The sequence below is a fragment of the Gracilinanus agilis genome, chromosome 2 (assembly GCF_016433145.1).
Source record: "Gracilinanus agilis isolate LMUSP501 chromosome 2, AgileGrace, whole genome shotgun sequence".
Lineage (NCBI taxonomy): Eukaryota > Metazoa > Chordata > Mammalia > Didelphimorphia > Didelphidae > Gracilinanus > Gracilinanus agilis.
The window spans coordinates 151,613,039-151,639,911 of NC_058131.1; the positions used below are offsets into that span (position 1 = coordinate 151,613,039).

General features: G+C 38.6%; 1 protein-coding gene across 1 annotated transcript in view; it reads right to left on the reverse strand.

Annotated features, from left to right (window-relative positions):
- The window catches only part of ACOXL (acyl-CoA oxidase like), a 511,038-nt gene that overhangs the window by 250,234 nt on the left and 233,931 nt on the right, over window positions 1–26,873 (reverse strand). Inside the window, exons 9-10 of the mRNA XM_044659510.1 lie at window positions 22,283–22,399; window positions 9,038–9,191 (exon numbers count right to left, since the gene is read on the reverse strand). Of these exons, the coding sequence (XP_044515445.1) occupies window positions 9,038–9,191; window positions 22,283–22,399 (271 nt within the window). The remainder of the gene's footprint in view (window positions 1–9,037; window positions 9,192–22,282; window positions 22,400–26,873) is intronic.

Below are 26,873 nucleotides of genomic sequence, written 5' to 3' on the forward strand. Positions count from 1 at the left end.
GAGGATCCCAGCTGGAGTAGCACCAGGGCCAACAAACACCTGTTTAAAGAGGCATATTAGCCCAGGGTGCCTGCTAGCAGCTTCGAAGCACCCGGCTCACTTGAGCTGAGTGTGGAAATAAGCCACCTGGTCTCCTGATTAGTTAGGCCATTAAGTGAGGTCAGACTGTCATTACTGTAAATTGCTTAGCTGCTTTGGCAGACTCTTAAGTTCTTGGCCCAAAGGGAATTTAATGTGTTGTGGTCCTTTGCTGCATGTCATTTTAGCAGTTCCAATTTCTTTCCCACTCATGATGGCCACAAGTCATCCTTGAAGAAACATAGGAACACCTCCAGAGAAAACTGAAGTCCCTCTCCATTTTCCACGGTTCAGATGTATTTATTGGGCTACCACATTTCTTTTAGGTTTTTCCTTGACACAGTATCATATATACAGAGCCTGCTGGGGCTAAGAGCTGGGCTCAGAGCCATCTCTGACAGTGAGCCATCTCTTCCACGGGACCTTTCCTGATTCTCCCAGCTGTTAGTGCCTTCTCTGCAAATGTACTTTGTTTTTTATCTTTTTTTTTTTTAATAAACCCTTACCTTCCATCTTAGAATCAATACTGTGTATTATTGGTTCTAAGGCAAAAGAGTGGTAAGGGCTAGGCAATGGAGGGTAAGTGACTTGCCCAGGGTCACATAGCTAGGAAGTGTTTGAGGTCGGATTTGAACCCAAGGCATCCCATCTCTAGGTCTGCCTCTCAATTCACTGAGCCACCCAGATGCCCTCTGTTTTTTATTTTTTATATTTTTTATACATTTATGTAAGAGGAGAAGGGAGAGAAGGTTCAAGAAGGACCCCTGATCAACTGAGTTCCCCAAGAAACTTGATAAAATTACAGGATAAGACTCAGTGAAATGTAAGAACTCACCTCTTTCAGATTCTGAAGTGGCCCATTTGTACCTCTCTTTTTATGCTTCAATTGGTCACTTTAAAGAAAGTATCTCTATCTATTGGTGGTAGCTGTTGGCTGGATAAAGGATCAGCCACAATTCTGGAGGCCATTAAAAAGCAAGATTAAGTTTTGATAAGGCCATTATCTCTGGTGGTCAAGAAGAGAGAATCCAATTTTTTCTCACTCTGTCTCTGTTCTCCATTTCTCCTTGTCTTTATGTACCTGTCACTTTTTCCCTTCTCTCTCTCTCTCTCTCTCTCTCTCTCTCTCTCTCTCTCTCTCTCTCTCTCTCTTCCCTATTTTTCTTCCCTCCTTCTATTCCTTTCTATTTCTCTACACATATGAGGGAGAGGGACAGGAAGAGGGAGAGGGAGGGAGAGAGAGAGGTACAGGGAGAAGGAGAGGGAGGGAGAAAGTAGACAGTCTAGTGGGTGCCACAATTTACCCAGCAGAATCTCTGCACTAGGAATGAATGTTTAAAGCCACCACAAGAAGAGACAAGAAATCATGGTCTTACACTGATGGAAGTTTGAATAACCTTGGCTGAATGCATTCTCTTTGCAAGTGTCTGACTAATAAACTCCTTTAGTGTTCACCCTTCTCACTGATACAATTGTGTAAATTTGTGTACAAGTGCTCAGAAATGTGAGCTGCCTTAGTCAAATGTGTTTCTGTACATGTGGCTCACTTGACTTTGATGTTCAGTATTTTCACTCTTCTTGTTCTACTCTCTAGATTTATGGGAAAATGTGCCCTAGATTTATAGGGAGGCATTTTATAAAGGGTATTTTTTTTACTATGTCATTATAGTGATCAAACTTTTGCTTTGAGCTAGTAGTTTTTGACTATTAAAAGTAAACATGAGGGGTAGCCAGATGGATTAGTGAATAGAGAGCTAAGCCTGGGGATGCCAGATCCTGAGTTCAAATGTGACCTCAGACACTTCCTAATTGCTTAACCCATACTACTTTTTTTTGTTTTAAACCCTTAACTTGTGTATTGTGTATTGGCTCCTTGGTGGAAGAGTGGTAAGGGTGGGCAATGGGGGTCAAGTGACTTGCCCAGGGTCACACTGCTGGGAAGTGTCTGAGGCCAGATTTGAACCAAGGACCTCTCGTCTCTAGGCCTGACTCTCAATCCACTGAGCTTCCCAGCTGCCCCTCCATACTATTCTTCTGCCTTAGAATAGATATTTAGTAGGCATCAATTCTCAGTAAGATAGAAGGTATGGGGTAAAACAATATAAACATGCTGGAAGAGTCTCTCAAGCTATTGCTTTTTAAAATTATGAACCTACAAAGAACCTTAAGTTTTGCATAGTCATCCCCCTGGGGACTCAAAACCTCCACATTCACACTGGGGGATATCCCCAGGAAGGTGGTTTACTTGTAAGTATATACATTGCCCCAGAGATTGTTTCTTTTTTACTTCATAGCACTAGAACCTAACACAGAGTTGGCAAATAGTAAGTTCTTAATCAGTACTTATTGATTGAATAAATTAGTGACAAGTTGGGGAAATCTATATTTTATTCACTTTTTTTCCAGGGCCATTTTCTAGTCTGAAGGATTAAAAAAATCACAAAAGAATGGTAAGTATTCTTGGAGGAAGAAGGTTGGGAGGAAAGAGGGAAGTAACCTCAATGACAGATCTTTTTGAGATGGGTATGTATACAGTCAGGGCAGCTAGGTGGTATATATAGAGAGTCCTTGGTCTGGAATCAGGAAGACTCCTCTTTCTGAGTTCAAATCCAGCTTCAGACACTTGTACAGCCCAAGGGTAACCCTGGTGAGTTCAGTTTTCTCATCCATAGAAGGAGCTGGAGAAGGAAATGGCAAACCACTCCAGTATCTTTGTCAAGAAAACTCCAAATGGGGTCATGAAGAGTCAGACACGACTGAGAAACAATTGAACCATGTCTACAGACCTCAGGTTTTTGTTTGTTTGTATTTTTGCAGAGAGTGGCAATATGTGTTGAAGAACTCCCTTCTCTGCTAGCCGTTTCCCTACCTCGGTTAGTTATAACTCAGCAAGAAGCCCAGGCTACTCACTCCTATTTACCATACCTACCATAGACATGAGTGCATAAATATCATAGAATTTGATTTGTTTTTCCACCTCATTTGTTCATTCAAGAAAAATTTATTGTGTTTACTAAAGGTAATAATACATAGTGCTAGATAGTAGAGGAGATGAATATTTTCTTATGGTGATTTCTCTGTCAATCCAAATGAGTTCAGTGACATAAGACAGAACGATTTTACCCTTCTCATAGAACTCTGTACTTCAATAACAATAGCTCACATTTACAGCTCAAAAACTTTCTATGGTTCTCAATTGCCTTTTAGATAAATTACTAGTCCCTCATCTCAGCATTTAAGGCCTCCACAGTCTAGCTCTCTGCTACTTTTAGAATGTTTTGAAATTACTTTTCAAAAATGTATTTATTTAACAAAATGTTATTTCCAGGTTTCTCAGTCCCTGCCTCCACTCCCCACACCACAGAAGATATCACCCAACAAAAAGGTATAGATATAGATACAGTGTCCTTCATTTTTCTATTTGTTCATTCATTCTCTAGAGATGGATATTCAAAAGTTATTCTTCAGATATTACTTCTGTAGCTGTCTTAATGTTCTCTTGGTTCTACTCGTTTCACTCTTCATTATTTCATGTAAGTCTTGCCAAAGTTTTAAAAAAATTAACATTTTATAAGTTCTTACAGCATAATTGTTTTCCTTGCAATCATATTTGTATTGTCATTCCCCAATTGATGGGTATCCCCTCAATTTCCAGTTCCTTGCCACCACAAAAAGAGCTACTGTAAATATCTTGGAACAAAGAGGTTCTTTTCCCTTTACACCAGGGGTCGGCAACGTATGGCTCTGGAGCCATATCTGGCTCCAACTCCCAACTGGCCAGTCGGGGCAGAGCCCCAGGATGTGCCCCAGGGGGCCCTTCAGCCCCCGCCCCATATTCCAGCTCCTTCTGCCCCCATCCTCCTCCTTCAGCAGGCATTTATGGCTCTCACGGCCAAAAAGATTGCCAGCTGTTGCTTTACACTGATCTTGGAACAGATTCTACTAATTTTTGAAGACTGATTTCTAATTATTTTTCTTCACAGACAATATTCCAGTTAAACTGGCCTTTCTTAAAAAGAAATCATTACCTTCCATCTTTGAATTGATACTAACTATGGGTTCAAAGGCAGACGAATGGTAAGAACTAGGTAATTTGGTTTAAGTGACTTGCCCTGGGTTACATAGTTAAGCAGTGTCTGAGGCTGGGGTTGAAGCCAGGACCTCCCATCTCTAAGCCTCTAAGTCTTTCTCCACTAAGACACCATTGCAATTTTTTTTTGGGGGGGTGAAAGGCGTTAAGTGACTTGTCCAGAGTCACACAGCTAGGAAATGTCTAATAAACTGGCTTTCTTCCTAACAATTCTCAGTCAAAAACAACCCATCTTCCCTCTTGGTGCCTTTGCTTAGGTTGATGGAATGAATGCTTTTCCTTCTACATCTTATAGAAGCTCGAGTTTCCTTCAAGATTGGCCCAGGAGCCACCCCCTATGGGAAGCCTTTGTGGATCTACCAAATTATTAGTGCCCCTTCTCTAATAAATTACTAAATAAATAAGCATTTATTAAGTGATTACCAAGGGTCAGGCTCTGCCTTACAAGATGCTCATAGACACTGCTGTCCTGTATAACTTTGTATTTACTTCTCTGTGCAAATGTTACATCCTTTCAGTGAGTCAGGCTCCTTGAAGGCAGATACTTTTCCCCCTGTCTTTCTATTTGTCTGGAGATTAGATGGACTCTACTATAAAGTTACAAAAAAATTTCCATTGGGCAAGGGAAAATAAGTGGATGAAGGCAATCCTTTAGATTGATGTTAATTGGAATCAATCAGTGAATCAGGTACCAATGAGTCACAGGAGCAGAGATTGAGCATTGACTGTAGTGTAGAGTTTGAAACCAAGAAGACTTTTGTTAGTAAATTATTTTATTGCTCAATCATTTCGGTTGTTTCCTAATCTTTGTGACCCTGTTGGGAGTTTTCTTGGCAAAGATAATAGAGTGGTTTACCATTTCCTTCTCTACCTCATTTGATAGATAAGGAAAGTAAGGGAAACAGAATTAAGTGACTTGTCCAGGGTCACACAGCCAGTAGTATCTGAAGCTGGACTCAGAGAGATGTCTTCTGCCTTCTATCCACTCTGTCAGCTAGCTACTCTGGCAAATGATACATCTATATTATAGTGGTCAGGTAAAGACTTACAAGAATACAAATTTGGAGCTGGGATTGTAAAGCAATCCAAATGTAAAGCAAAAATTAAAATAAATTGGCTTCTAATTATTCCTTTTTTTAAAACTTTTTGCTTTTTTTTACTAAGTATGGGTTCCAAGACAGAGGAGCAGTAAGGATTAGGCAATTGGGTAATTTTCCCAGGGTCACACCAATAGGAATTATCTGGGGCCTGATCATTCTTGTTAATTAATCTGGTTAATCTGTTAAATTGTAATTTTTGGTTTAATAATAAATGATGGTCTCAGTTATTAGTTGATTGAATAACTGTGAAAGTTACCTTAAACCAGTGGTTCCCAAACTTTTTTGGCCTATTGCCCTTTTTCCAGAAAAAATATTACTTAGCCCCCTGGAAATTATTTTTTTTATTTTAATAGCAATTAATAGGAAAGATAAATACACCTGTGGCCATCACTGCTCCCTGCATTACTGCAGCACCCACTAGGGGGTGGTGGCACCCACTTTGGGAATCACTGCCTTAAACCATAGAATCAAATTATAAGAATAGATCATTAACTACACATATATGTTATTGTTATATAGCTGTATTGTTGCCTCGGGATCCAGTGACAAGTACCAGATATCTTGCTATAACATCTTGGTCCATGCCGCATCAACCCATGTCTTCCTTCTTTCTATGGCTTTATTGTGATTTCATGATTCCTTATAGGGCATCATTGACCATATTATTGACCTAAGGAGAAGGAAAAAGCATCTGTCCTCCCTCCCTAAACAGAAAGAAGAAGCATCTGCTCAACATCTGCCCCAAGGAAAGAACATTGGGCTTGTTATACTCCTTTGCATATAGTATAAACTCTGTCAGCTGTAATGCTCAGGGTCTCAGACCATGCTGGGTGTATCAATAGTCCCTGACTTTTGTGCTTTGTAGCTCTCACAGTAAAGTCAGTTTGCTCAGATCTGTTCCAACCCCCTCATTTTATAAACAAGCAACAAGGACCCAGAGGGGAATGGTGCCTTCCACAAAGTCCCACACCTGAGCCTGAAATCAAATGTGACGCTTCTGCCTCCAACTTTGTCTCTTTCTACAACACAGAATGCAATCAAGGCCTTGCAATTGAGATGAGCAAGTATTTACCTTTGGCACACGGATGATGCCTACTACTGGGCAGATTTCTCTAGGGATGGAAAATTGGAAGGAAGCACATCTGGCACAAATTTTAAACAGCCAATTCCAGACTAGATTTTTCTGCAAATTTCTCCTGAATGCATATTCCTCCAGTCACTGCTTTCTCCTCTAATTTTAATGTCTGGCATATAATATGTATTTAATAAATGCTTTTTGATTGACTGATTCATTTATGCATGCTGAATTTCAACCTCAAACCATAAAGGAACCTAGGAATACCCCCAGTCACACTGGAGAAAAAGCTGCAGGAGCTAACAGGGGTTAGCTTCTTTGTTTCCTAAAGCCTCATTAGGTCTCCTCTTAACTTACTCTCCTTATTTATTCTCTCACTGTCACATTTAGGCTGGGTTGATTCCTTCCATGACAGCCCTCTTTCCTTTATCTGGATCCTTTAACTGCTTTGGCAGAGGTGCCAGTAAAATCAGATGCCATTGGCATTAGGAAATTTATGGCAGCTCTGATCCAGCCAGAGCATCTCCAGGGTTGTGCACAGGACAAGACACTGCCTGTATGCTCTTCTCCCTGTGTGCCCCATTGGACCTCATTCTCCCTACTGTACTGTCAACCAGCCCTGGGAATCTAGAGACCTAGAATTGGCTGATCAATGGCTAGGTCAGTGATGGTGAACCTTTTAGAGACCGAGTGCCCAAACTGAAACCCCCATGCCATACGTGAGCCTCTGCCTTATCCCAGACAAGGGAGGGAGGAAGGGCTCCCATTGGGCTGCTGGGCAGAGGGACGAGTGATGGGAAAAAGGTCTTCAGGCATTAGTGGAGAAGGGGAAGAGAGCAGCCCCCTCCAACATGTGTGCCACGGGTTCACCAACATGGGTCTAGGGCATGAGCTTGTAAAAATTATATCAACCTCTCTGTGACTTTACTGGGGAGGAGCCACCAAAACAGAGCACAGTTCCTCTAGGTTGTAATAAAAAATTTTTTTCTAAGTAATACTGTGACAGAAATATTCATTGATCTCTCACTAACCTGATAATGAGTCTCTCAAGAAGACCCAGGCTGGTCCTGAGATAGCAGACATCTAGTCAACACATTATGGATCCATCCATACTTGAAGCCTCTCTAGCTTTATGGCATCCTTCAAAATTTAAAGCTCTACTGTTCTAGATTTCAAGATCCCATAATTGCCTTGATATCACAATAAGGCATCAGAATTGGACTTGAGTGTAGCAGTATAACTAGAATAGGGTTTTAAAAGATAGATGTATGTACATATCTGTCTATCTATCGATCTATCTATCTATCTGTTTATCTATCTGTTTATCTATCTACACAGCTAGTTGGCCTCATGGATAAAGTATCAGGCCTCAAGTCAGGAAAACTCATCTTTCCTGAGTTCAAATCTGGCCTCAGACATTTACTAGCTGTGTGACCCTGGGCAGGTCACTTAACCCTGTTTGCCTCAGTTCTTTATCCACTCCAGCATCTCTGCCCAGAAAGTCCAAATGGAGTCATAAAGAGTCAGACACAACTGAACAAAAAACAAAATGCAATACATACACGTGCATACATACATACATACATAGACATATATAGATATTATGAGTCTCATATAATTCTATAACCATGTCTGCTGACAAAACCAAAATTAGGCCAAGACAATCAGACCTTTCCCTAAGATGTCAAAATTTAGAGAGCTCAAGAATTTAAAATAATGATTTTAGGAGATTGAATAATTTTAACTGTACTATATTTTGACAAAACTTTCACTCATTCAGTGGCATAGAAACAACTGTACTCAGCACTTAGTTAACAAGAATAATTAGTTCAATTAGGAAGCTACCAGATGGCACACTTCCTCCCCCAAGGACTATATATACCAGGTGAATTCCTCCCTAGTAAGGCCCTGCCTCATTCCAACTTCATTACTCCAGGCATTATCTGCCCAACATGTTAGGGTTTCTTTCTAAGGAATGGTGTTAGGGTCTTCCTTTCTCCAGCCACTCATGTCCCAGAGTTTTTCTCCTTCCACTCAAGTGAATTTATCTTAACTGCTTATTGTATTATTTCCACATCATAAGTCACAAAGTTGATTTGAGGACTGCTTGTCTTCAGTCCTGTTTTGTGGGGCTTATCTTGAACCCCCATATTTCTGGGTTTAAAAAGAAATAATCACCACAATTCAACATCATCTTCAGAGAACTTGGGCAAATAATGGAGATAGGGTGGTGCCCACAGCATTGGATACCCTACCTTCTTTCATTTAGTTCTAATCATGGTGCTTAAGGAGATTTGAAAACAATTTGCAAGGGCTTTGTTCAGATAACTGTCTGAGTGGATATCCTTGGCCTTATGACAGCAGTTTTTTTACAAGATGATAATAATGTTTTATGCTAAAACATGGGTTCATTAAAACGTGTTTTGAATCAATTCTCTATTGTATTTTGAAAATGCTTCTGACACCTCTTGCCAAAATCATAGATCATTTTTCTCTACCTTAGCCAAGAACCTATGGCACTCTTTCTAATTTTATTTCTAATTGTTACAGACCAAAGCTGATAGGATCAGAATTCTACATGTCCTTTCCCTCTAACAACCAAATTCCACTATTAGCAGGAATGCCAAAAAAGAAGGAAAAAATAGTCCCTCTGAGGGCCACCAAGAGAACTTTTTCTTGATTTCTCCAACTCACCATGCCTCCAGTGCACTCTCGGCAGTCTTGTAAACAGGTTATGTTTTCCCAGGTACTATAGGCTTTTAGTCCTGCCACCAGAGCCTGTAAAGATCGACTGTTGGCAAGATCCTTCTCGTGAAAAATATCCTCATCCAGTAAATCACCAGCATATCTAAAAGGAAATTTAAGAAGCAGAATGACTTAACATCTCAACCACAAGGCATGAAGCGACCCCACTGACCAACTTCAGAGCTTGAGGTAAGCCACAAGGCTAAAATCTGGGTCTCAGGCATGGCTAAGAGCTTGATGTATGCTTTCTTTCTTTTAGGTGGAACCTTTGAATGTACCATGATAAAATCCACGAACCACACTTCTCTGCTCTGCCTTTCTAACAGCCGATGCCTAGGTCTCAAATGTTTCTTTTTCACATCTAGTGTAAGTTATTTCTCAAAGTCCTTTCATAATGACAATCTCATAGACCCATCTCAGCTGTCTCTACCATAGGGCGAATGCTTCATTCTTGCCAAGAAAACCCCAAATGGGGCCACAAAGTACTTTAAGCTTTTAGTCAGACACAACTGAAAAACAATTGAAAAATTAAACAATAAAAACAATTGAACAAAAACAAAAAATTAAGCAATAAAAAAATTGAAGTCAGACACAACTCAAAAACAATTAAACTACAATGCCTCCTGGTTGACATCTCTCATTAGGATCAGTTGTACGAAGTAGACCAGGGGTCAGCAACCTTTTTGGCCGTGAGAGCCATAAATGCCACATTTTTTAAAATGTAATTTTGTGAGAGCTGTACAGTGCTCACAGTGCTGCTCCTGTAACATCGCCTGAAAAAAAAATTGACTTTATGGCTCCTGCAGAAAGAGCCATACGTTGCTGACCCTTGAAGTAAACATTCAACTCAAAGCTTTTTATTTAAAAAACTCTGACAGTCCAACTTCCTGCCACATGGGATAACTGCAGATGGAACCATACCTAAAGATAACACTTTCCTTTGCCCTGGTCCAGCACTCTCTATTTCTTATGCTTCTCACTCTAGCTTTCCACAGTCACAAGAAAATTATTTTTTTTTAACTCTCACTTCCATCTTAGGATTAATACTATATATTGATTCCAAGGCAGAAGAGTAGTTAGAACTAGGCAATGGGGGACAAGTGACTAGCCCCAGTGTCTGAGGCCACATTTGAACTCAGGACCTACCATTTCTAGGCCTGATACTCACTCTACTAAGCCACCTAGCTGTCCTCCACCCACCAGAAAATCTGAAATACTTATGTCCATAAATAATAATTTTTAAAAGGTCGCTACTGCCTCTAATTCCTTAGCCATTTTGAAAGCCTATTTAAAATGATCTTTTTGGGTCCCATATATGCCAAAATACTTACAGCAAGACTTTTGTTCTTGAAAGACTATAAATAAAAAAAAAAAAACCTGGAAAGAAAGTAGATGCTCATAGATAAGGGAATGGTTAAACCAATTGTGGTACACAAAGGTAACAGCTTCCCTCTGTACTTACAACAAGAAGGAGTCTATTGTAGTGGAGAGAAAGCTGTTTTGGAGCCAGGAAGATGTAGATTCAGTCTCTTTACATTTTGATATATAATAAGTGACTGTAGGCAAGTATTTACCCTATCAGTACTTTAGGTAACTCTCTCTGATTATAATTACAAGCAAGGTACTAGCATGCATTAATACATGGGGCTTCTTCACCTGGGAGTTCTTTATATCAGCAAAATCACAGGTCCAATCCCCATTCTAATAAACAATGACAATAAACAAACGTTCAGAGAAACATAGAAGGACATGCTATGTGACCTGATATATAAGAAATTAAGAAAAATAGAGAAAACAATATAAAGGTAAAAATAATCATCAAATTTTAAAAATGACAAACACCAAAGAAACTGAACACTGTGTAACCATAAAGAACAAGTTAGACTCTGAAGAGATTTGAAAAAAATGTTTCTCTCCCTCCTTTGCAGAGGTAGGATTTTATGTGTGTGAATAGTATATTGGTAAAATCTGTTAAACTGCTTTGGAGGCAATAAGGGTAGGGAATGGGAGGAATATATTTGGAAGTAAAGGTGATATAAAAACAAGAAATAATTTTTAAAAACACAGGAAAAATAAAATCATCTTTTTTTTTAGTAATCCCTACAGAGTATTTTGTAGTAACTGATCCACCTCCACATCTTTCCTTACCATTGCTAATACTACATAATTTACTACTTCCTTTCTCACTTCTGGGCTTCTTTTCTTATCTTTTACATATTTACATTTGTTGTTGTTTTGTTGTTCAATAGTGTCCAGTTTTTCATGACCCCATTTAAGGCTTATTTGGCAAAGACACTGAAGAAACTTGCCTTTTCCTTCTCCAGCTCATTTTACAGATGACAAAATGGAGGCAAACAGGGTCAAATGATAAGGAAGAATGATTCAGTGCAACAAAACTAGGTTGGATTGAGTGCTGGGTCTAAAGTCAGAAAGACGAGTTCAAATACAGTTTTAGACAAGTATTTACTGTGTGACCCCCAGTAGGACTTAGAACTTCTTGTTTCATTTTCCTTATCTGTAAAATAGGGACCATAGTAGCACCTACCCTGAAGGGCTGCTGTTAATACCTTAAAATCTAATTTCTGATTTTCTGATCATTTCACTTACGCTGCTTTCTCCAAAATTACCAATGATCTCCTAGTTGCCTAATCCAATGGCCTTTTTTCAATCTTCATTCTCCTTGACCTCTCTGCAGTCTTTAACAATATTGATCACCCTCTCTCCTCCTTGGCTCCCTTTTCTCTAGGTTTTCAGGGCATTCCTCTCTCTTGGTTCTTCTCCTACCTATCTGATAGCAACTTTTCTGTCTCCTTCACTGGATCCTTCATCTGGATTCCTTCCAGATCATACCCTCTAAACACAGATATTCCCTTCTCTCTCTATATATAATACTTCAATTGGGGATTATATAAGTTCCCATGGACTTAATTGTCATTTCTATGCTGATGATTCTCAAATCTACCTATTCTGCCTCAAACTCTTTGCTGCCCTCCAGTCTCACCTCTCTAACTACCTTCCTGACATCTTGATATGGATGCCCAATAAACATTGAACTCAATATGTCTAAAACAGAAATCATTATATCTTCTCCTAAACCCTCTCCAATGCCTATCTTCCCTATTACTGGAGAGAGCAGCACTATCCTCCCAGTTCCTCAACTTCAAAACCTAGGCATCATTCTGGATTCCTCACTATCTCTCACCTGGATTCCTCACTCTCTCTCCCCTGGATTCCTCACTGTTTCTCACCTGTGTTCCTCACTGTCTCTCACCTGTGTTCCTCACTATCTCTCATTTGTGTTCCTCACTGTCTCTCCCCTGGATTCCTCACTATCTCTCACCTGGATTCCTCACTCTCTCTCCCCTGGGTTCCTCACTGACTCTCCCCTGGATTCCTCACTGTCTCTCACCTGTGTTCCTCACTATCTCTCATTTGTGTTCCTCACTGTCTCTCCCCTGGATTCCTCACTGTCTCTCACCTGGGTTCCTCACTGTCTCTCACCTAGATTTCTCACTATCTGTGGATTTCACCTTTGCAACATCTCTCAGATACATCCCTTTCCTACACTGCCACCATCCTAGTGAAGGTTTTCATCAACCTCAGGCCTACATTGTTCTAATAGCCTGCTGGTGGGTCTGATTGCCTCAAGTTTCTTCCCTCTGCAATCTATCTGCCATTTGGTCACTAAAGTACAGGTCAGATCATAAAATCTCTACCCCCTCCCCACCCCAATAAACTTCTCTGTTTTCCTATTTTCTCTAGAATCAAATACAAAAGCTCTATTTGGCATTCAAAGCCCTCCATTACCTAGTCCCCTCCCACGTTTCCAGTATTCTTATACCTTCCTCCCTGGAACATAGTCTTTGTTCCAGTGATACTGGCCTCTTAGCTGTTCCACATTCAAGACACTCCACCTCTCAGCTCTAGGCATTTTCTCTGGCTAGAATACTGAGAATGTTCTCCCTCTTCCACTCTTAACTTTGGATTGCCCTGGCTTCTTTTTAGCCTCAACTAAAACCTAAAACCACACCTTCTACAAGAAGTCTTCTCCAGCTCCCTAAATTTCAGTGCCTTCCCTTTGTAAATTATCTCCCATTCATCCTGTATAAAGTTTGCCTTGTATATATTTGTTTGGATGTTGTCTCCCCAATTAGATTATAACCTCCTTGAGAGCAGGGACTGTCTTTTGCCTCCTTTTGAATCTCAGCACTTAGGACAGTGCCTGCCATATTGGTTTATTGACTGTGGAAAAAAATTAGATATTTCTATTATTGTTTATGTATGTTTATTGTTTATTAACTGTTTATTGACTAACTGTGAAAAAATCAGACAATATTTCTAATAAACATCTCCATGAAAACATTGCATTATAGCTTTGGGCAGCTTAGTCAAAATAAAGCACCTAGTCTAGTAAATTATTGGAGCTTAGATATATAGCCTTTTTTGCTTCTGGGAAGAGGTAGGAAATCAGTAAGCGATATCTTAGCAGCGACAAACCATTTTACCCACTATGCACAAGGTTGCACAGTTAGGAAGCAAAAAGCATCTGGAGTTGCTAAAGAGCTTTGGGAAAAGTATTATTCTTTAGCTGGTTTCCCTGCCAAAATCCATCCAAACCCAGGTAGAGACTTGAAAGCAGACTATTGAAGGAGGTGTTGGGTTTGGCAAGAATTACGGCACATAGAACTCTCCCTTACCACCCTCAGGGAGATGCACAGCCTAAGCTGCCAAACATACCAGAGGACCTGAGGCTTGAACAGAAAGCTCATTGGAATCAACACATCTAGTGAACACATATAATGCTACCAAGAACGAAGCCGCAGGCTTCACCCTGTACCTGCTGATTTTTGGGTAAGAGTCATATTTGACTACTGACATGAGCTTTGACTTGAGATGAAGAAGACATAGAGATTCATGCCCAGAACATCTCTCACCTGAAGGACTGGCTGAAGGCCTACCACCTTGCTCTGGCCATAGTTTGGAAAAGCTTTTATAGAAACAAACAATGGCAGGATGCTTGTTTTCATTGCCAAGATCTTTTGCAAAGGAATATAGTTCTGCTAAGAAGTCTTGGAAGGCAGGGAAAACACACACACACACACACACACACACACACACACACACACACACACACACACACAGAAACAGAGTAATAGAAAGTCGTCTTGTACCAAATTGCTAGAATAGACAAATTTCCAACCTATAAAACTGATCTTTGTATGGGACAGAGCCATTCGATGACAAAATACGGCAACAACCTGTTGTGAACTGGAGAATTAAGACTCCTGAGTGAGCAGTTGGGAAGAAGCAATGGAGAATGAGCCAAATGGACTCTGACAGGAAGAACACACTCATCAGTGGCAAAGAAGACCTTTGGAGGTAATAGCTCAGAAGATGATGATGAAGATGGGGAAGAAGTCAAGTTTTGGTGCATGCCAGGGAAATGAACTAGGTTGATTCCAGTTTCAGGAAAACATGTTAGGACAAGGGGCTACGGGGAGAGAAAATAAGAGCTGAACACAAAGGCATTTCCTTTTCTGACCATACTGCAGATGTGTGGGTCCTACAGAGCAGAGAGCTTCCTTCAAGACTGGAGATATCAATGGTCTGCCTATCCCATCCAGAAGTTCAGGATAGAAATGCTAGACCTATTTAGTCAGTGCCCAAGCAAGAGGAGAAGTAGTTACCTATGTGTATCCATGATTGGGGTTCAAGTAACGTGTACCTAATGTGTAATGTTAAAATATGTCATTTTGTGTTGTATGTGATTCATATCTTATTGTGCCATATACTCTCTTATTTTGTCATAGTTTTTTGCTGTATCTGCTTGAAGGCAATTATGCATATTATTTGAGGATATAATATGTTTCCGTACATGGATTTGATCACTTTATCTAGTCCTGTTATACAATTTGATTGAGATTAGTGTCCTTCATTCTTTTTTTTCTTTTTTTTTAAGCCTTTAGTATTGATCCTAAGAATCCATTTCAAGACAGAAAAGCAGTAAAGGTTAGGCGACTATGGTTAAGTGACTTGCACAGTTATACAGTTAAGAACTGTCTGAGGCTATATTTGAACCCAGAACCTCCTATTTCCAAGTCTGGTTCTCTATCCAATGAGTCATATATCCTCCTTCATTATTTCAATCTACAATCATCTGTTAAGAATATACTATGTAGAATTGGAAAGGCTTACACGAACTGATACAGAGTGAAATAAGCAGAACCAGGAGAACATTGTACAGAGTAAGAGCAATACTGTGGAATGATCAACTGTGATAGATTTAGCTACTCTCAGCTATACAACGATCCAGGATAATTCTAAGGGACTTATGACAAAGAATGCTATCCACCTCCAGAGAAAGAATTGTTGGAGTCAGAATGCAGCTGAAAGTATATGATTTAACACTTATTTAAGGGTTTGGGGTTTATATGATTATTCATTTACAAAAATGAACAATCTAGGAATATGTTTTGAATGATAATACATGGATAACCTAGATTGAATTGCTTGCCAGCTCCAGGAGAGGGAAGAGAAGGGAGGGAGCGAGATAATTTGGAACATATTACTTTGGAAAACTTATGTGGAAATTTATTATTACATGTAATTGGTAAATAATACTAATAATAATTTTAAAAGAACCTACTATGTGCCAAGTATTGCCATGAGTTGGGCATATATACTATTAATGATATGCTATTTATTATGCTTACTGCAGGTACTATTGCTAGTCTTATGTAGTTCTCATGAATATGCTACATATTAAATACCCAAATGTTCATTTTTATAAGATAATTGAAATAATTACTTTTAACTATATATCAATTTATGTTACTCTTGATTTATGTTTACTGATGTTCAAATATATTCCATTTAATTTGCAGGCATAATAGACTTTTTCACTAAGGGGGTAGATGGAATATTCATGACCCTCCTACATAAAGATCTAGTTGTCTAGGAAGTGACAGAATGAGCTGGGGCAGGAGATTTAAAAGTGAGACTAAATTTAAACTTTGAGAGACTGGGAAAATTAATTCTCCTTCTCTAGGTGCTATGAAGGCACTGGGATACCCAGGCAGCTCATATCCAATGAGTGGGTGGCAGGGAAACCCTTCCTGGACTTGCCTGGTATTAAAGGAACAATGATGAGATTAAACAAAATTAACTAAAAGCAAGAGAGAAAGAGTGAAACTAAAATTGCCTAGAAGTGAGGTCTGTCATGGTACCTTCTGGGGACAAAAAACCAAGTGCAATAGTCCTACTCTCTATCAAAGGGAAGCTGATTGGCTGGGCAGTCCTGAATAAGTGCTCTGCCTGCCACTGGCTAGGACCAATGGATTCCCTGATTTTGTTCTGTCTGCCATTTGGGGGCAGGGTAAAAGGAGGTATTTTTGAGGATATATAGGGAAAGCAAGCATTGGGCATATTGACATCACCTTGTATTAAAGCTTTTTATGATACCCCTTATAAATGGACTTAAAGAAAACACAGTGGATAGTGAGAGAAGAGCTTGAAGAATAAAGGATCAAGCTAAAGGAGCTGATTGGATGACACATACACAACTCATGAACTGACATGAGAATGATGCTATTATACATAAAGGAGTGAGGTAGATGCCTCAGAGCTCCCTCTGATACTCAGTGATATGTGCTACCATAATAATACCATAATAATGATAATGATATTAATAACAATAATTCCTTTTTCCAATCACTTTCTAGTTACAATGACATTTCGCATATCTTACTTCATTTGATCAATAGGGATTGCCTTTGATCTGACTACTAAACAAACCTCTAATCAAAGATATTAATTCAGATATTCTGAAATATGCAAAAAACAATACCAATAAAGTGGACATCTTTATCGTAAAACTCATTGACTTCCTCAGAGAAGAATCTATAAAAATGGGTCAGCTTAGTATAGCCTTCTTACTGGGTCTCAACGCAATGAGTCCTAAAATGTATAATTGAGTCATTAAAATGAAGGTTTGTTTGGTCCTTGTGTGCAATCCAAGGTGGATAATCACAAAGTCACATATTCAAAGTCAAGTTTGAAGACTGAAGTCTGGATATAAATTACTAACCGAGCAAAATACATGTGTGAATAACATTGCCTTGGGGTCATTTGTTTTGCAGGTGTGAGAGGTAAAAAATGTCAAACTATTCATTTTTATGTAGAAGCAGAAAAAAAAATCTTTTTACAAGCAAACTGAAAATAGTCCTTTGTAAACACATCTAAAATGGTTCTTCAGTTACAGGGGGAAAAGTCACCAAGTTATTTTATGAGCTGGCAATCTCATTTTTGGTAACAGATCACATCAAAAACTCCAATGGAAGAAGTCTGTTACTAACATACTTGGCAAAATTAGTTCTTAAACTCTATTATGCAATTAAATTTCAAGTTTTGGAAAATGTCAGAGCTGTTTAAAACAAAAGCTCCAATGGAACACTAGACTAATCTTCAATTTTAAAAGGTAATTTAATTAAACGACTAACTAAAAATATGATGGGTCAGATGCCAAAAACAGCTCATTTGCATATGGACATCCCTATATGAACAGTATTGATCCTGTACAAATGCAAAAGTCCACTAAGAATCATTCACAACCAACTGGAAATTCAATAGGCTTTAAAGGAAACCTATTAGGCAATACAAATGTTTAGATTTTTTTCATTTGTAAAAAAAAAAAAATGCTTGTTACATATAATGGCTCAACCCCACTGCAATTTATGTCATTATAGAAGGGCCAGACATCTCAATTAAATCAACCAGTCAAAGAACAGAATGAAATTACAAAGTAAATACAAGGTTAGATGGTAATGAATTTTTCTAAACCCCCCCCACACACACATACAACATTAGTATTAGTCTTGAATCAATTAAAGGGAATTATAGGGCTTTGATCATTGGATAAAATCAGACGATTTCACACAGGAAACTTCTTCTGATTGGCTAAAATAATGAGATATATTCCTTGGCCTATGTATACAGTTAGTCCAACAGTGAGCCAGGCAAACAGCATACAATTTCAAGTTCTGGGGTTGAGGATTCCAAGGATTAGAAGCAGGCCCTTGACTAAGAATCACTCTTAGGGAAAAGAGTTTAACTTTTTTTTTTCTCCCTTATCCTTTCTCCCATTTTCCTTACCCTATTTTCCTACCTTCCTCACTCTCCTCTGTTTCTCCTTATCTGTTTCTGTTTCTCTTTTTACTAAAACAATTTGTATTGAATCTCCTTTGCCCAGTTCCTATTCCCATCACTCTATTAAAATTGTCCCTCAAAGACAGGAAAGAAGGAAAGAAGGAAAGAAGGAAAGAAGGAAGGAAGGAAGGAAGGAAGGAAGGAAGGAAGGAAGGAAGGAAAGAAGGAAAAGACACAAGCATTTATTAAGTGTCTACTATGTGCTAGGCATTATGTTAAGCATTTTACAAGTATTACCTCTTTTGATTCCCACAATAATCCTGGGAAATATAGATTATTATCTTCATTTTAGAATTGAGGAAACTGAGACAGAGATTAAGTAACATGCCTTTCCTAAAGATCCTTTGGGATCCTGACTCTCTTGTTATCCACTGTGATATCTATCCACAATTATACTTATGACTTTCCTACCAGAAAGGGGAGAAAGGTGATAACACAAAGAATCTCAATAGTCACGTGGTTTCCTTTTCTTTTTTAAGACATTCCATAAATGAACCTAGTCACCAAATTGACCTCATTTGGGCATAATGCCCAAATGAGATTTTCTTTACAACTGTGAAAAATGTCTCATCAGTATCATAAGACTGGATTGATCCAATGTCAATTTTTCATGGGGTTATAATTCCTTTTGATCTCATTTAGCAGTAAAATGTCTTAGGTTGACCAGAAAGCTTACTGACTAGCAATCACAATCACAAGTTATCTAATACACCTGAAGGGTATAGGGAAGAAAAAGAGTCAAAAAAAAGTAAAACTAACAAAAGTAACAAAAACAATGTGGTTTTAAAAAATGTGCTTCGCTAAGATATAGCTACATAAAATGCATATCCTAAATCTCAAATTTCTTCCAAATTCTCTGAAGTCCAGTACTGTTCTTCTCAAGGTATGGTCTGAAGGACTTTGTTCTATATATAATTTCTCCAACACAACTAAGCTTTGTGCTTTCCTCACAAAAACTCTCCAATGAGGAATGATTATTATTCCCCTTTTACAAATTAAGCAACTGAGCCTCTGAGATAGTAAGTTACTTGTCCATGGTGACAAACTAGTAAGTCTTTGAGGCAGGATTTGAACCCAGGTGTTCTGACTCCAAACCAAATACCTTACCACTAAACCAGACTATCATTTCCAAATAAATGAATACAAAACAACTTTGGAGGGTATAGGGTTCTAACAATTCAGGGGAAAGTTTTTCTATAAGAGCTATCATTGAAGATAATCCTTGAAGGAAGTTGAGGATTCTAAGAGGCAAAGTTGAAGTTGGAGTACTTCACAGGCTTGGGAGACAGCTTATACAAAGGCACAAAATGCTGAGTTGAGGAAACAGCAACCTTGTTTGGCTAGAAAGCAGAGTATGTGAAGAGGAATAATGTGAAATAAATGTGGCTAGACAAGCAGATTAGAGTCAAACAATGGAACAAGACTGAAAAATGGTTATTTTAAGAGTGTCACTGGGGCAGCTGGGTAGCTCAGTGGATTGAGAGTCAAGCCTAGAGACAGGAGGTCCTAGGTTCAAATCCGGCTTCAGACACTGCCCAGCTGTGTGACCTTGGGCAAGTCACTTGTCCCCCATTGCCCACCCTTACCACTCTTTCACCTAGGAGCCAATACACAGAAGTTAAGGGTTTAAAAAAAAAGAAAAAAAGAGTGTCACTGAAGTCTTTTGCAACAACTTCTGAAATATGCTTTAGAAAGATTATTTTGACAGCTACATGGAGATTGGATTCAAGTGGAAATAGACTGGAAGCAGGGAGGTGAATTAATAGGTTAGTACAGTGATGGTGAACCTTTTAGAGACTGAGTGTCATGTTCCTCCCCACTTCCACATGTTGGGTATGCCCCACCTCCCCACAGCCTGAGCAGTCTACTCCCCTCCAGCTCTGCTGTCTGTGAGCTGCCCACCTTGCCCACTGTGCATTCCCATTGGGCTTCTGGGCAGAGGAGCAGGTGATATGAAAAAATGTCATCTGGCATGGTAGAGAGTGGAAAGGGAATAGTTCTGCCTGAGATCCTCTGCTTTCTAGTAATGAACTCATGGGATGGGGGAAAGGTGGCTGAGTGCCCACAGAGAGCACTCTTTGCTCTCTTTGGCACCTAAGCCATAGGCTCACCAACACTGGGCTAGTATAATAGTTCCAATGAGAGAGGTGATGACTGCCTGAAATAAGATGGTCACTATGTGAGTGGAGAAAAAAGTATGGATTTAAACTAAGTTGAGGAGATGGAATCAACAAAATCTGGCAATAAGTGAATGAGGGAGGTTAAGAAAGAAAGAAGTCAAGAATAACTCCAAGGAAAAGAGCGTGGGTAGTAATGCCCACTCAATAGAAATCAGGGTAGCGTGGAGGAGGAATATGTTTAGACCAAAAGACAATGAATTCTCTTTTGGCTATGTTGAGTCTAAGTTGCTGACATGAAGATTTCCAGGAAGCAGCTAGACTGGAACGGAAAAAAAGATATTAGGCTGAAAATAAAGATTTGTACAGAGATAGGAATTAAACCCATGTGAGCAAGTGAAATCATTAAGGAAAGAAATATAGAAAGAGAAAAGAGAATTGGGATAGAGTCTTGGTAAATATCTATGGGTAAGGAATAAAATATAGATAATAGTTCCAGCAAAGGTTAGGGAAAAAATTAGACAGATAAGAAAAGGAGCCAGGTCTTTCTGACTCCAGGTCCAGTGCTCTAGCAACTGAACCACCTCAATAGTGATAAAATCAAAAAAAAAACATTTAAAAGATTTCAGAAGTGAACATGCATTGAGGAAGAGGAAGCTATGTAGATTTTTTTTAAGAATTTGGGAGAAGACTAAAAAGATAGGATGTCAACTTGAGTGGGTGTGGGGGCAAAGTGAATATTATTTTAACGAAGAGGAGGAACTGGGTATATTTGAAGCAGAGAGAGAGGGAAGGAGAGAGAGACACACAGAGATATAAAGAGATGAGACAGACATACAGAGAAAGAGAAAGAAAGAGGGGAGGAAGGAAAAAGAAATAGAAAGAGGGAGAGAGAGGGAGAGGGAGAGGGAGAGAGAGAGAGAGAGAGAGAGAGAGAGAGAGAGAGAGAGAGAGAGAGAGAGACAAAGACAGACTTTGCAAGAAAAGCTACTTCTTTCTCAGAAACTAGAATAAAGGAGGAGAAAATAAAGCACCATAGAAGGGTAAGAAGGGGAGAAAATGGAAGGTTCACAGAGATTGGTTTTGATACTGTCATTAAAACAGTAGGTGAGGAAAGAGCCTCCGCTGGAGAAAGAGAAAAGGGATCAAGTTGGGGAGTTGAGGAGAGAGTAATATCTTTGGAGCAGCTGTGTGGAGTTCAATAAGACAATCAATCAAGGAAGAAAAAAAGATTATTCTGTAGCAATGGGCTCAGCTGGCACTATAGGGTGATTTCATTCAGCCATTTTCAGCTGCTCAAGAATAGGATCAGAAAAGATGAATAGTGGAGGCAATTTAGGGTTGAGATCTGGAAATGTGTTAGTGTTTTTAGGGTGAAAGATGCAAGGCTAGTAGATAAGCACCAGTTGAACTAGTCACTTTACAATGTTAAGAATGGTATCACCCCTCCTCAATTCATATATCTATGGAAACATTATTGTTTTTTAAGTTCCTCTATTTACGGGGTGATGGAGAGAGGTAGGAAAAGAAGCTGAAACTCAAATTAGCCAAGTCAATTGTTTTTAGCAGCTCTGACAAATGATTTGCTTGGGGAGAAATCAAAAGAAACCCAAAGGAGAAAATGAGCTCTTTTTTGATCATCTGAGGGCTTTCACTAGCACGGCTCATCAAGACAATGGTGTGTTGGCTACTATTTCTAGTCTCAAAGACTGTTCCATCCAAGAGGCCCTGGGTGTTCACATCCAATATCATTAGAATTTTAAAATAGCTATCGCATCTCCTTTCAGCTGCTTATTAATTTTAGCATGTCACTTATGCTAATGTTTAGTTAGCAAATATTTAATCAGCTCAGATGGCCAAAAGAAGGTTTTACCTGCTGGTAAAAGTCAGCGCTAATGTCGTTGCCAAATGAGGCATCAATCGGAGGTACTGCGTTTGGTGTTCAATGATCTTGACTTCTTCCTTGGCCTTGGGCCCAAACTGCCTCCGGCTAGAAGTAGTAAAAGCAAACATGATATTTTATTGAGATCCAAAAGGCAAAACCTTTGGGTTTCTGGCGCGACAAGTGAACAGACAATGTGAAACTGTTGCAAAAGTCAAACAGCGACCCATTTGCCTTTCAAATTGCTTCTAAACAGAATCAAATGGTGTCTTTCAAAATTTGATTTAAAATAATTTAAGATCACGTAGTAATATCTCCCTTCCCCCCACCAAGAAGGCGCAAAAGGAAGCTTTTTAGTGTTTGCCTCTCCATCTATCCCTTTTCCTCCATTTCATGGGCAAAGTGATTTTTATTGCTTAACATTTATATGGCATTTGATAGCATCCAAGTGCCTCATGATCATTAATTATTCGGCTTAACTAACTTTGTGACATAATTAAGACGATGGTAGTGATATTCTGGAACATATTTCAAAAGGACATTCTCAGTAAGGAAAGCAACTTTAACCCTGGTGTTCCTGTCAAATTCAAACACAGGTCATTATTTTCAGCTTCCCTGAGGCCCCCCCTGCAGTTTTGAGTGGAAAAGGTATTCTTCGCTTCCTGCCTTCAATTACTGTTGAGTCTCTCCCATGCCCTATAAAACAGCTGCTCTGCTTTCCTCTCGAGGAGGGTATGTCAGGGGTGAATACAACCATTCCAGCAAGATGTTTATAAAATATCGGGGGATCTTTTGCATGAAAGGTGCTCTATCACTGGAGGTCATGATCATTAGTGAGCAAGCATTAATAGACACTTTCACAAAACCCCTGGGGCTGCAGGGAACTTTGAGGGGTCATTGAGGCGATGCCCCTGCCTCTCTCTCTCTCTCTCTCTCTCTCTCTCTCTCTCTCTCTCTCTCTCTCTCTCTCTCTCAAAGCCCTAGCCCAAAGCATATTGTTTCTGAGAGGGTAGGATCTGGGGAATTAAAAGAGGTGGAACAACAACATGAACAAGAACAGAATATTTCACATTGATTCATTATTGTTCTCCAAGAATACTATCTTAAATATGATATTTTATGAAAATATTTATTTCCTTATAATAGCTTAGCTATACTGGTCCAAGTAAATCAATAAATCAATCAATTGACAAGTATTAAAGTCTTGTTACATTTAATAGCAATATAATTCATGGGAATAAATATGATTATTTAGTTATTAATAGTATTAAGCATATACTATGTGCCAGGCACTGTGCTAGGCACTAAGGATACAAATATCAAAATGAAATAGTCTCTGCCCTCAAGAAGCTTTCTGGTCCTATAGATAAATAGATAGGAAAGGAGGGAGAAAGAGAGGTAGATAAATGGATGGATAGATGGATGGATAAGTGGATAGATGGATGAATACTATATATGTGTGTGTACATGTATATATGCGTATATATATATATATATATGCAAAAAGTAAACATTAAGCAAATTTATGAGAAGGAGGGCCCTGGTAGTTTCGGGGTTCAGGTCTTCAAAATGATATACAATCTTTTAAAAGGATTAGAAAACTAGGTATGTATAGTGATTTATTAGACAAAGAGAAAGAGTATGCAAAACCCCAAATTCTGATGTATAGTGGACATACATTTTATTGTGTTGTTTTTTTCTTTAAACACTTTATTTCAACCTGTAAGACTATATAAGGAGAACCAGTGTCAAAAAGAATCAAAATTGTGTATTACTCAAAGGAAAATGAGAAAACATGTTAGATGCATATTTGGCTACAGCATATTATTATACAAAAGAAGAGACAAAAAAAAGACAATATCAAGGACATACATAATGAGAAAAGGAAGCGGAATAGTCAGGTAGCGGGGGTGAGATGTAACATATGGATAACCCAACACTTTGTCACTGAATATACTCCCCAGAAACTCACTCCAGCTCTGCCCTAGAAAAGCCTGGAGAGAGCAGGCACCAGCATTCGCATTCAGAGGGCTTCCTGATGTCACCATCATTTCCTCAGCTTCATGTTGATGGCTTTTTCAGCTCCCATTTTCATTCTGTTGTACCCAGACAAGAATGTACATATTCCAGATCAGGGGAAGATTGATATTCATTCTTTGGGAAGATTCAAGAGGGAGAGGTTTTTTTCCTTATGTTTTAACATGAGTTGTGGGGGGAAAAAAACAACCCAGAATATGAAGGTATGATGAGAAGAGTGGAAAGGACCCTGGGCTTAAAGTCAGAAAGACCTGAGTTCAAATTCAGCTACAGATACTTAATAGAGTTGTGATCCTGGATGAGTAATTTCACCTGTCTGCCTCAATTTCCTCAACTGTAGAGGAAAATAAAAGCACCTTGCTCTTATAATTATTGCAAGAATCAAATGAGATGATATTTATAAAACACTTAGCACAATTATTGTCATATAGTAGCCCTTTTATTTTAATTATTATTCTCTATGTTAAAATCAATACTAAGTATTGGTTTCAAGGCAGAAGAGCAGTAAGTGCTGGGCATTTCTGGGGTTAAAGTGACTTGCCCAGTGTCACATAGCTAGGAAATATTTGAGGCCAGATTTGAACCCAGGACCTCCTCTCTCCAGGTCTGGTTCTCTATCTATCAAGCCACCTAGCTGCCCCTCATGTAGTAACCTCTTAATAAACAACTTATTCTTTTCCCTCTTTTCTTTATTGTTTGAATCTTTGTGCAAAATTCCATTGCAAGTTCAAAAAACAATTGAGTATCTACTTCAAGACTATTGTTCTAGGTCCTATAGTAGGAGATAAATAAGCCCTGACCCCTATCTTCAGCTTTCTAGTAGAAAGACATAAGACATATACAAAGAACTATAATGTAATAATAATAATAAAGGAAAATATGGTAAATGATAAAGGCAAAGGATTTATATGTACAAAAATACTTACAACAACTTTTTTTGTGGTGGCGAAAAATTGGAAATTGAGGGAATGCCCATCTGTTAGTATATTATTATAATAGAATACTACTGTGCTATAAGAAATGATGAGCAGGATGATTTCAGAAAAATCTAGGAAGACTTATATGATCTGATGCAAAGTAACAGAACAAGGGAACATTGTACATGGTAACAGCAATATTATGATGATGATCAACTGTGAATGTTTAGCTATTCTCAGCAATATGATGATTGAAGGAAGTTCATAAGGATTTATGATGAAAAATGTGATCCACCTCCAATGAAAAAAACTGTATCTGAATGCAAATTCAAATTTTTTATTTTCTTTCTTTTTTAATTTTCTTTTTCTTGAGATTTTTGTCTGCAATTTCTTTTGCAACATGGCTAATAGGGAAAAGTTTTATGCAACTGCATATATATATATATATATATATATATAATCTCTATAAAATTGCTTGCCTTCTTAAAGAAGTGAGAGGGGAAAGAAATTTGGAACTCAAAATTTAGGGAAAAAAGAATATTAAAAATTTACTTAATTTGGAAAAAATAAGAAATTACATGTTAAATAATAATAGCAACCCAATTTACAAAGCACCTTAAAGATTATAAAGTATACTCAGAAAAGTATCATCCTCTATGAATGTAAAAAACCCCAAGGAGCAATAGTAAGGATACTCTTCCATAGTATCATCTCTGTACACTTTTGGGCAAAGAGCTCTTAGAAAAGATTTGATAAATCTTTACCTTAAAAATCTTTCTCATTAACATGTCTGTTTGCACAGTTGTTTACCAAGTTCTCCTGTATTGGAGAGATCTAGTTTTTATTGGTTCACTGTATCATTTACTAATCAAAGCTGGGCTTCTTTCCCAGGAATCTTCTCATTATCCTCCTCTGCATTTAGGAATATAAACCCCATTCAGAGACAAGACACACTCAGTCAAGGTTTAAACTGGAGAGAATTAGGGAAGGTGGATGAGGTCTCAAATCTTGTCCTTTTCATTGAGGATGAATGAAGAGGTTAAGGAATAAGTTCATTGTCAGATAGTTTGGGGAGACTGAGAGAATCCTCTTTTGACAAGTCATCCTACCAGCTCAAAAACTTTTCAGACTTGTCAAAGCAGCCTGCTCTCTATTGTTTAAGTTATTTAAGAGAGAAGAAGAATATGCTGTGGACAGGGATGATAGAAGAAGTTCATAGCAGAGTCAAAAGAAGCATTCAAGGGTCTCAAGTCAATCACCCTTCTCACTTTTAGACTAACCATGAGGAAGAGAAGAAAGAGGGATAAAGCCAATTATCCCATCCCAGGTGGGCTAGTCCTACCAGATGTTCATTACTAAAGTGTCAGCACCATCACAGAATGTATTTCTATAACACTGAGTTTACAAATTATTTTCCTCACAACTATTCTGTAAGGGGAAACACTAAGTGATATAGGGAAGGGAGTGAAAGATGTGGAACTAGTAAGAATAGAGTTTAAATCCTGATTCAGATACTTAATCTCCAGGGCAAAAGCAAGATGTCATATTTGAAGGAATGAAAATATGCTCATTAATGGATGACTGAGTGAATGAAAAATATTAATTTTAAAGTTCTTATTATGACTGAA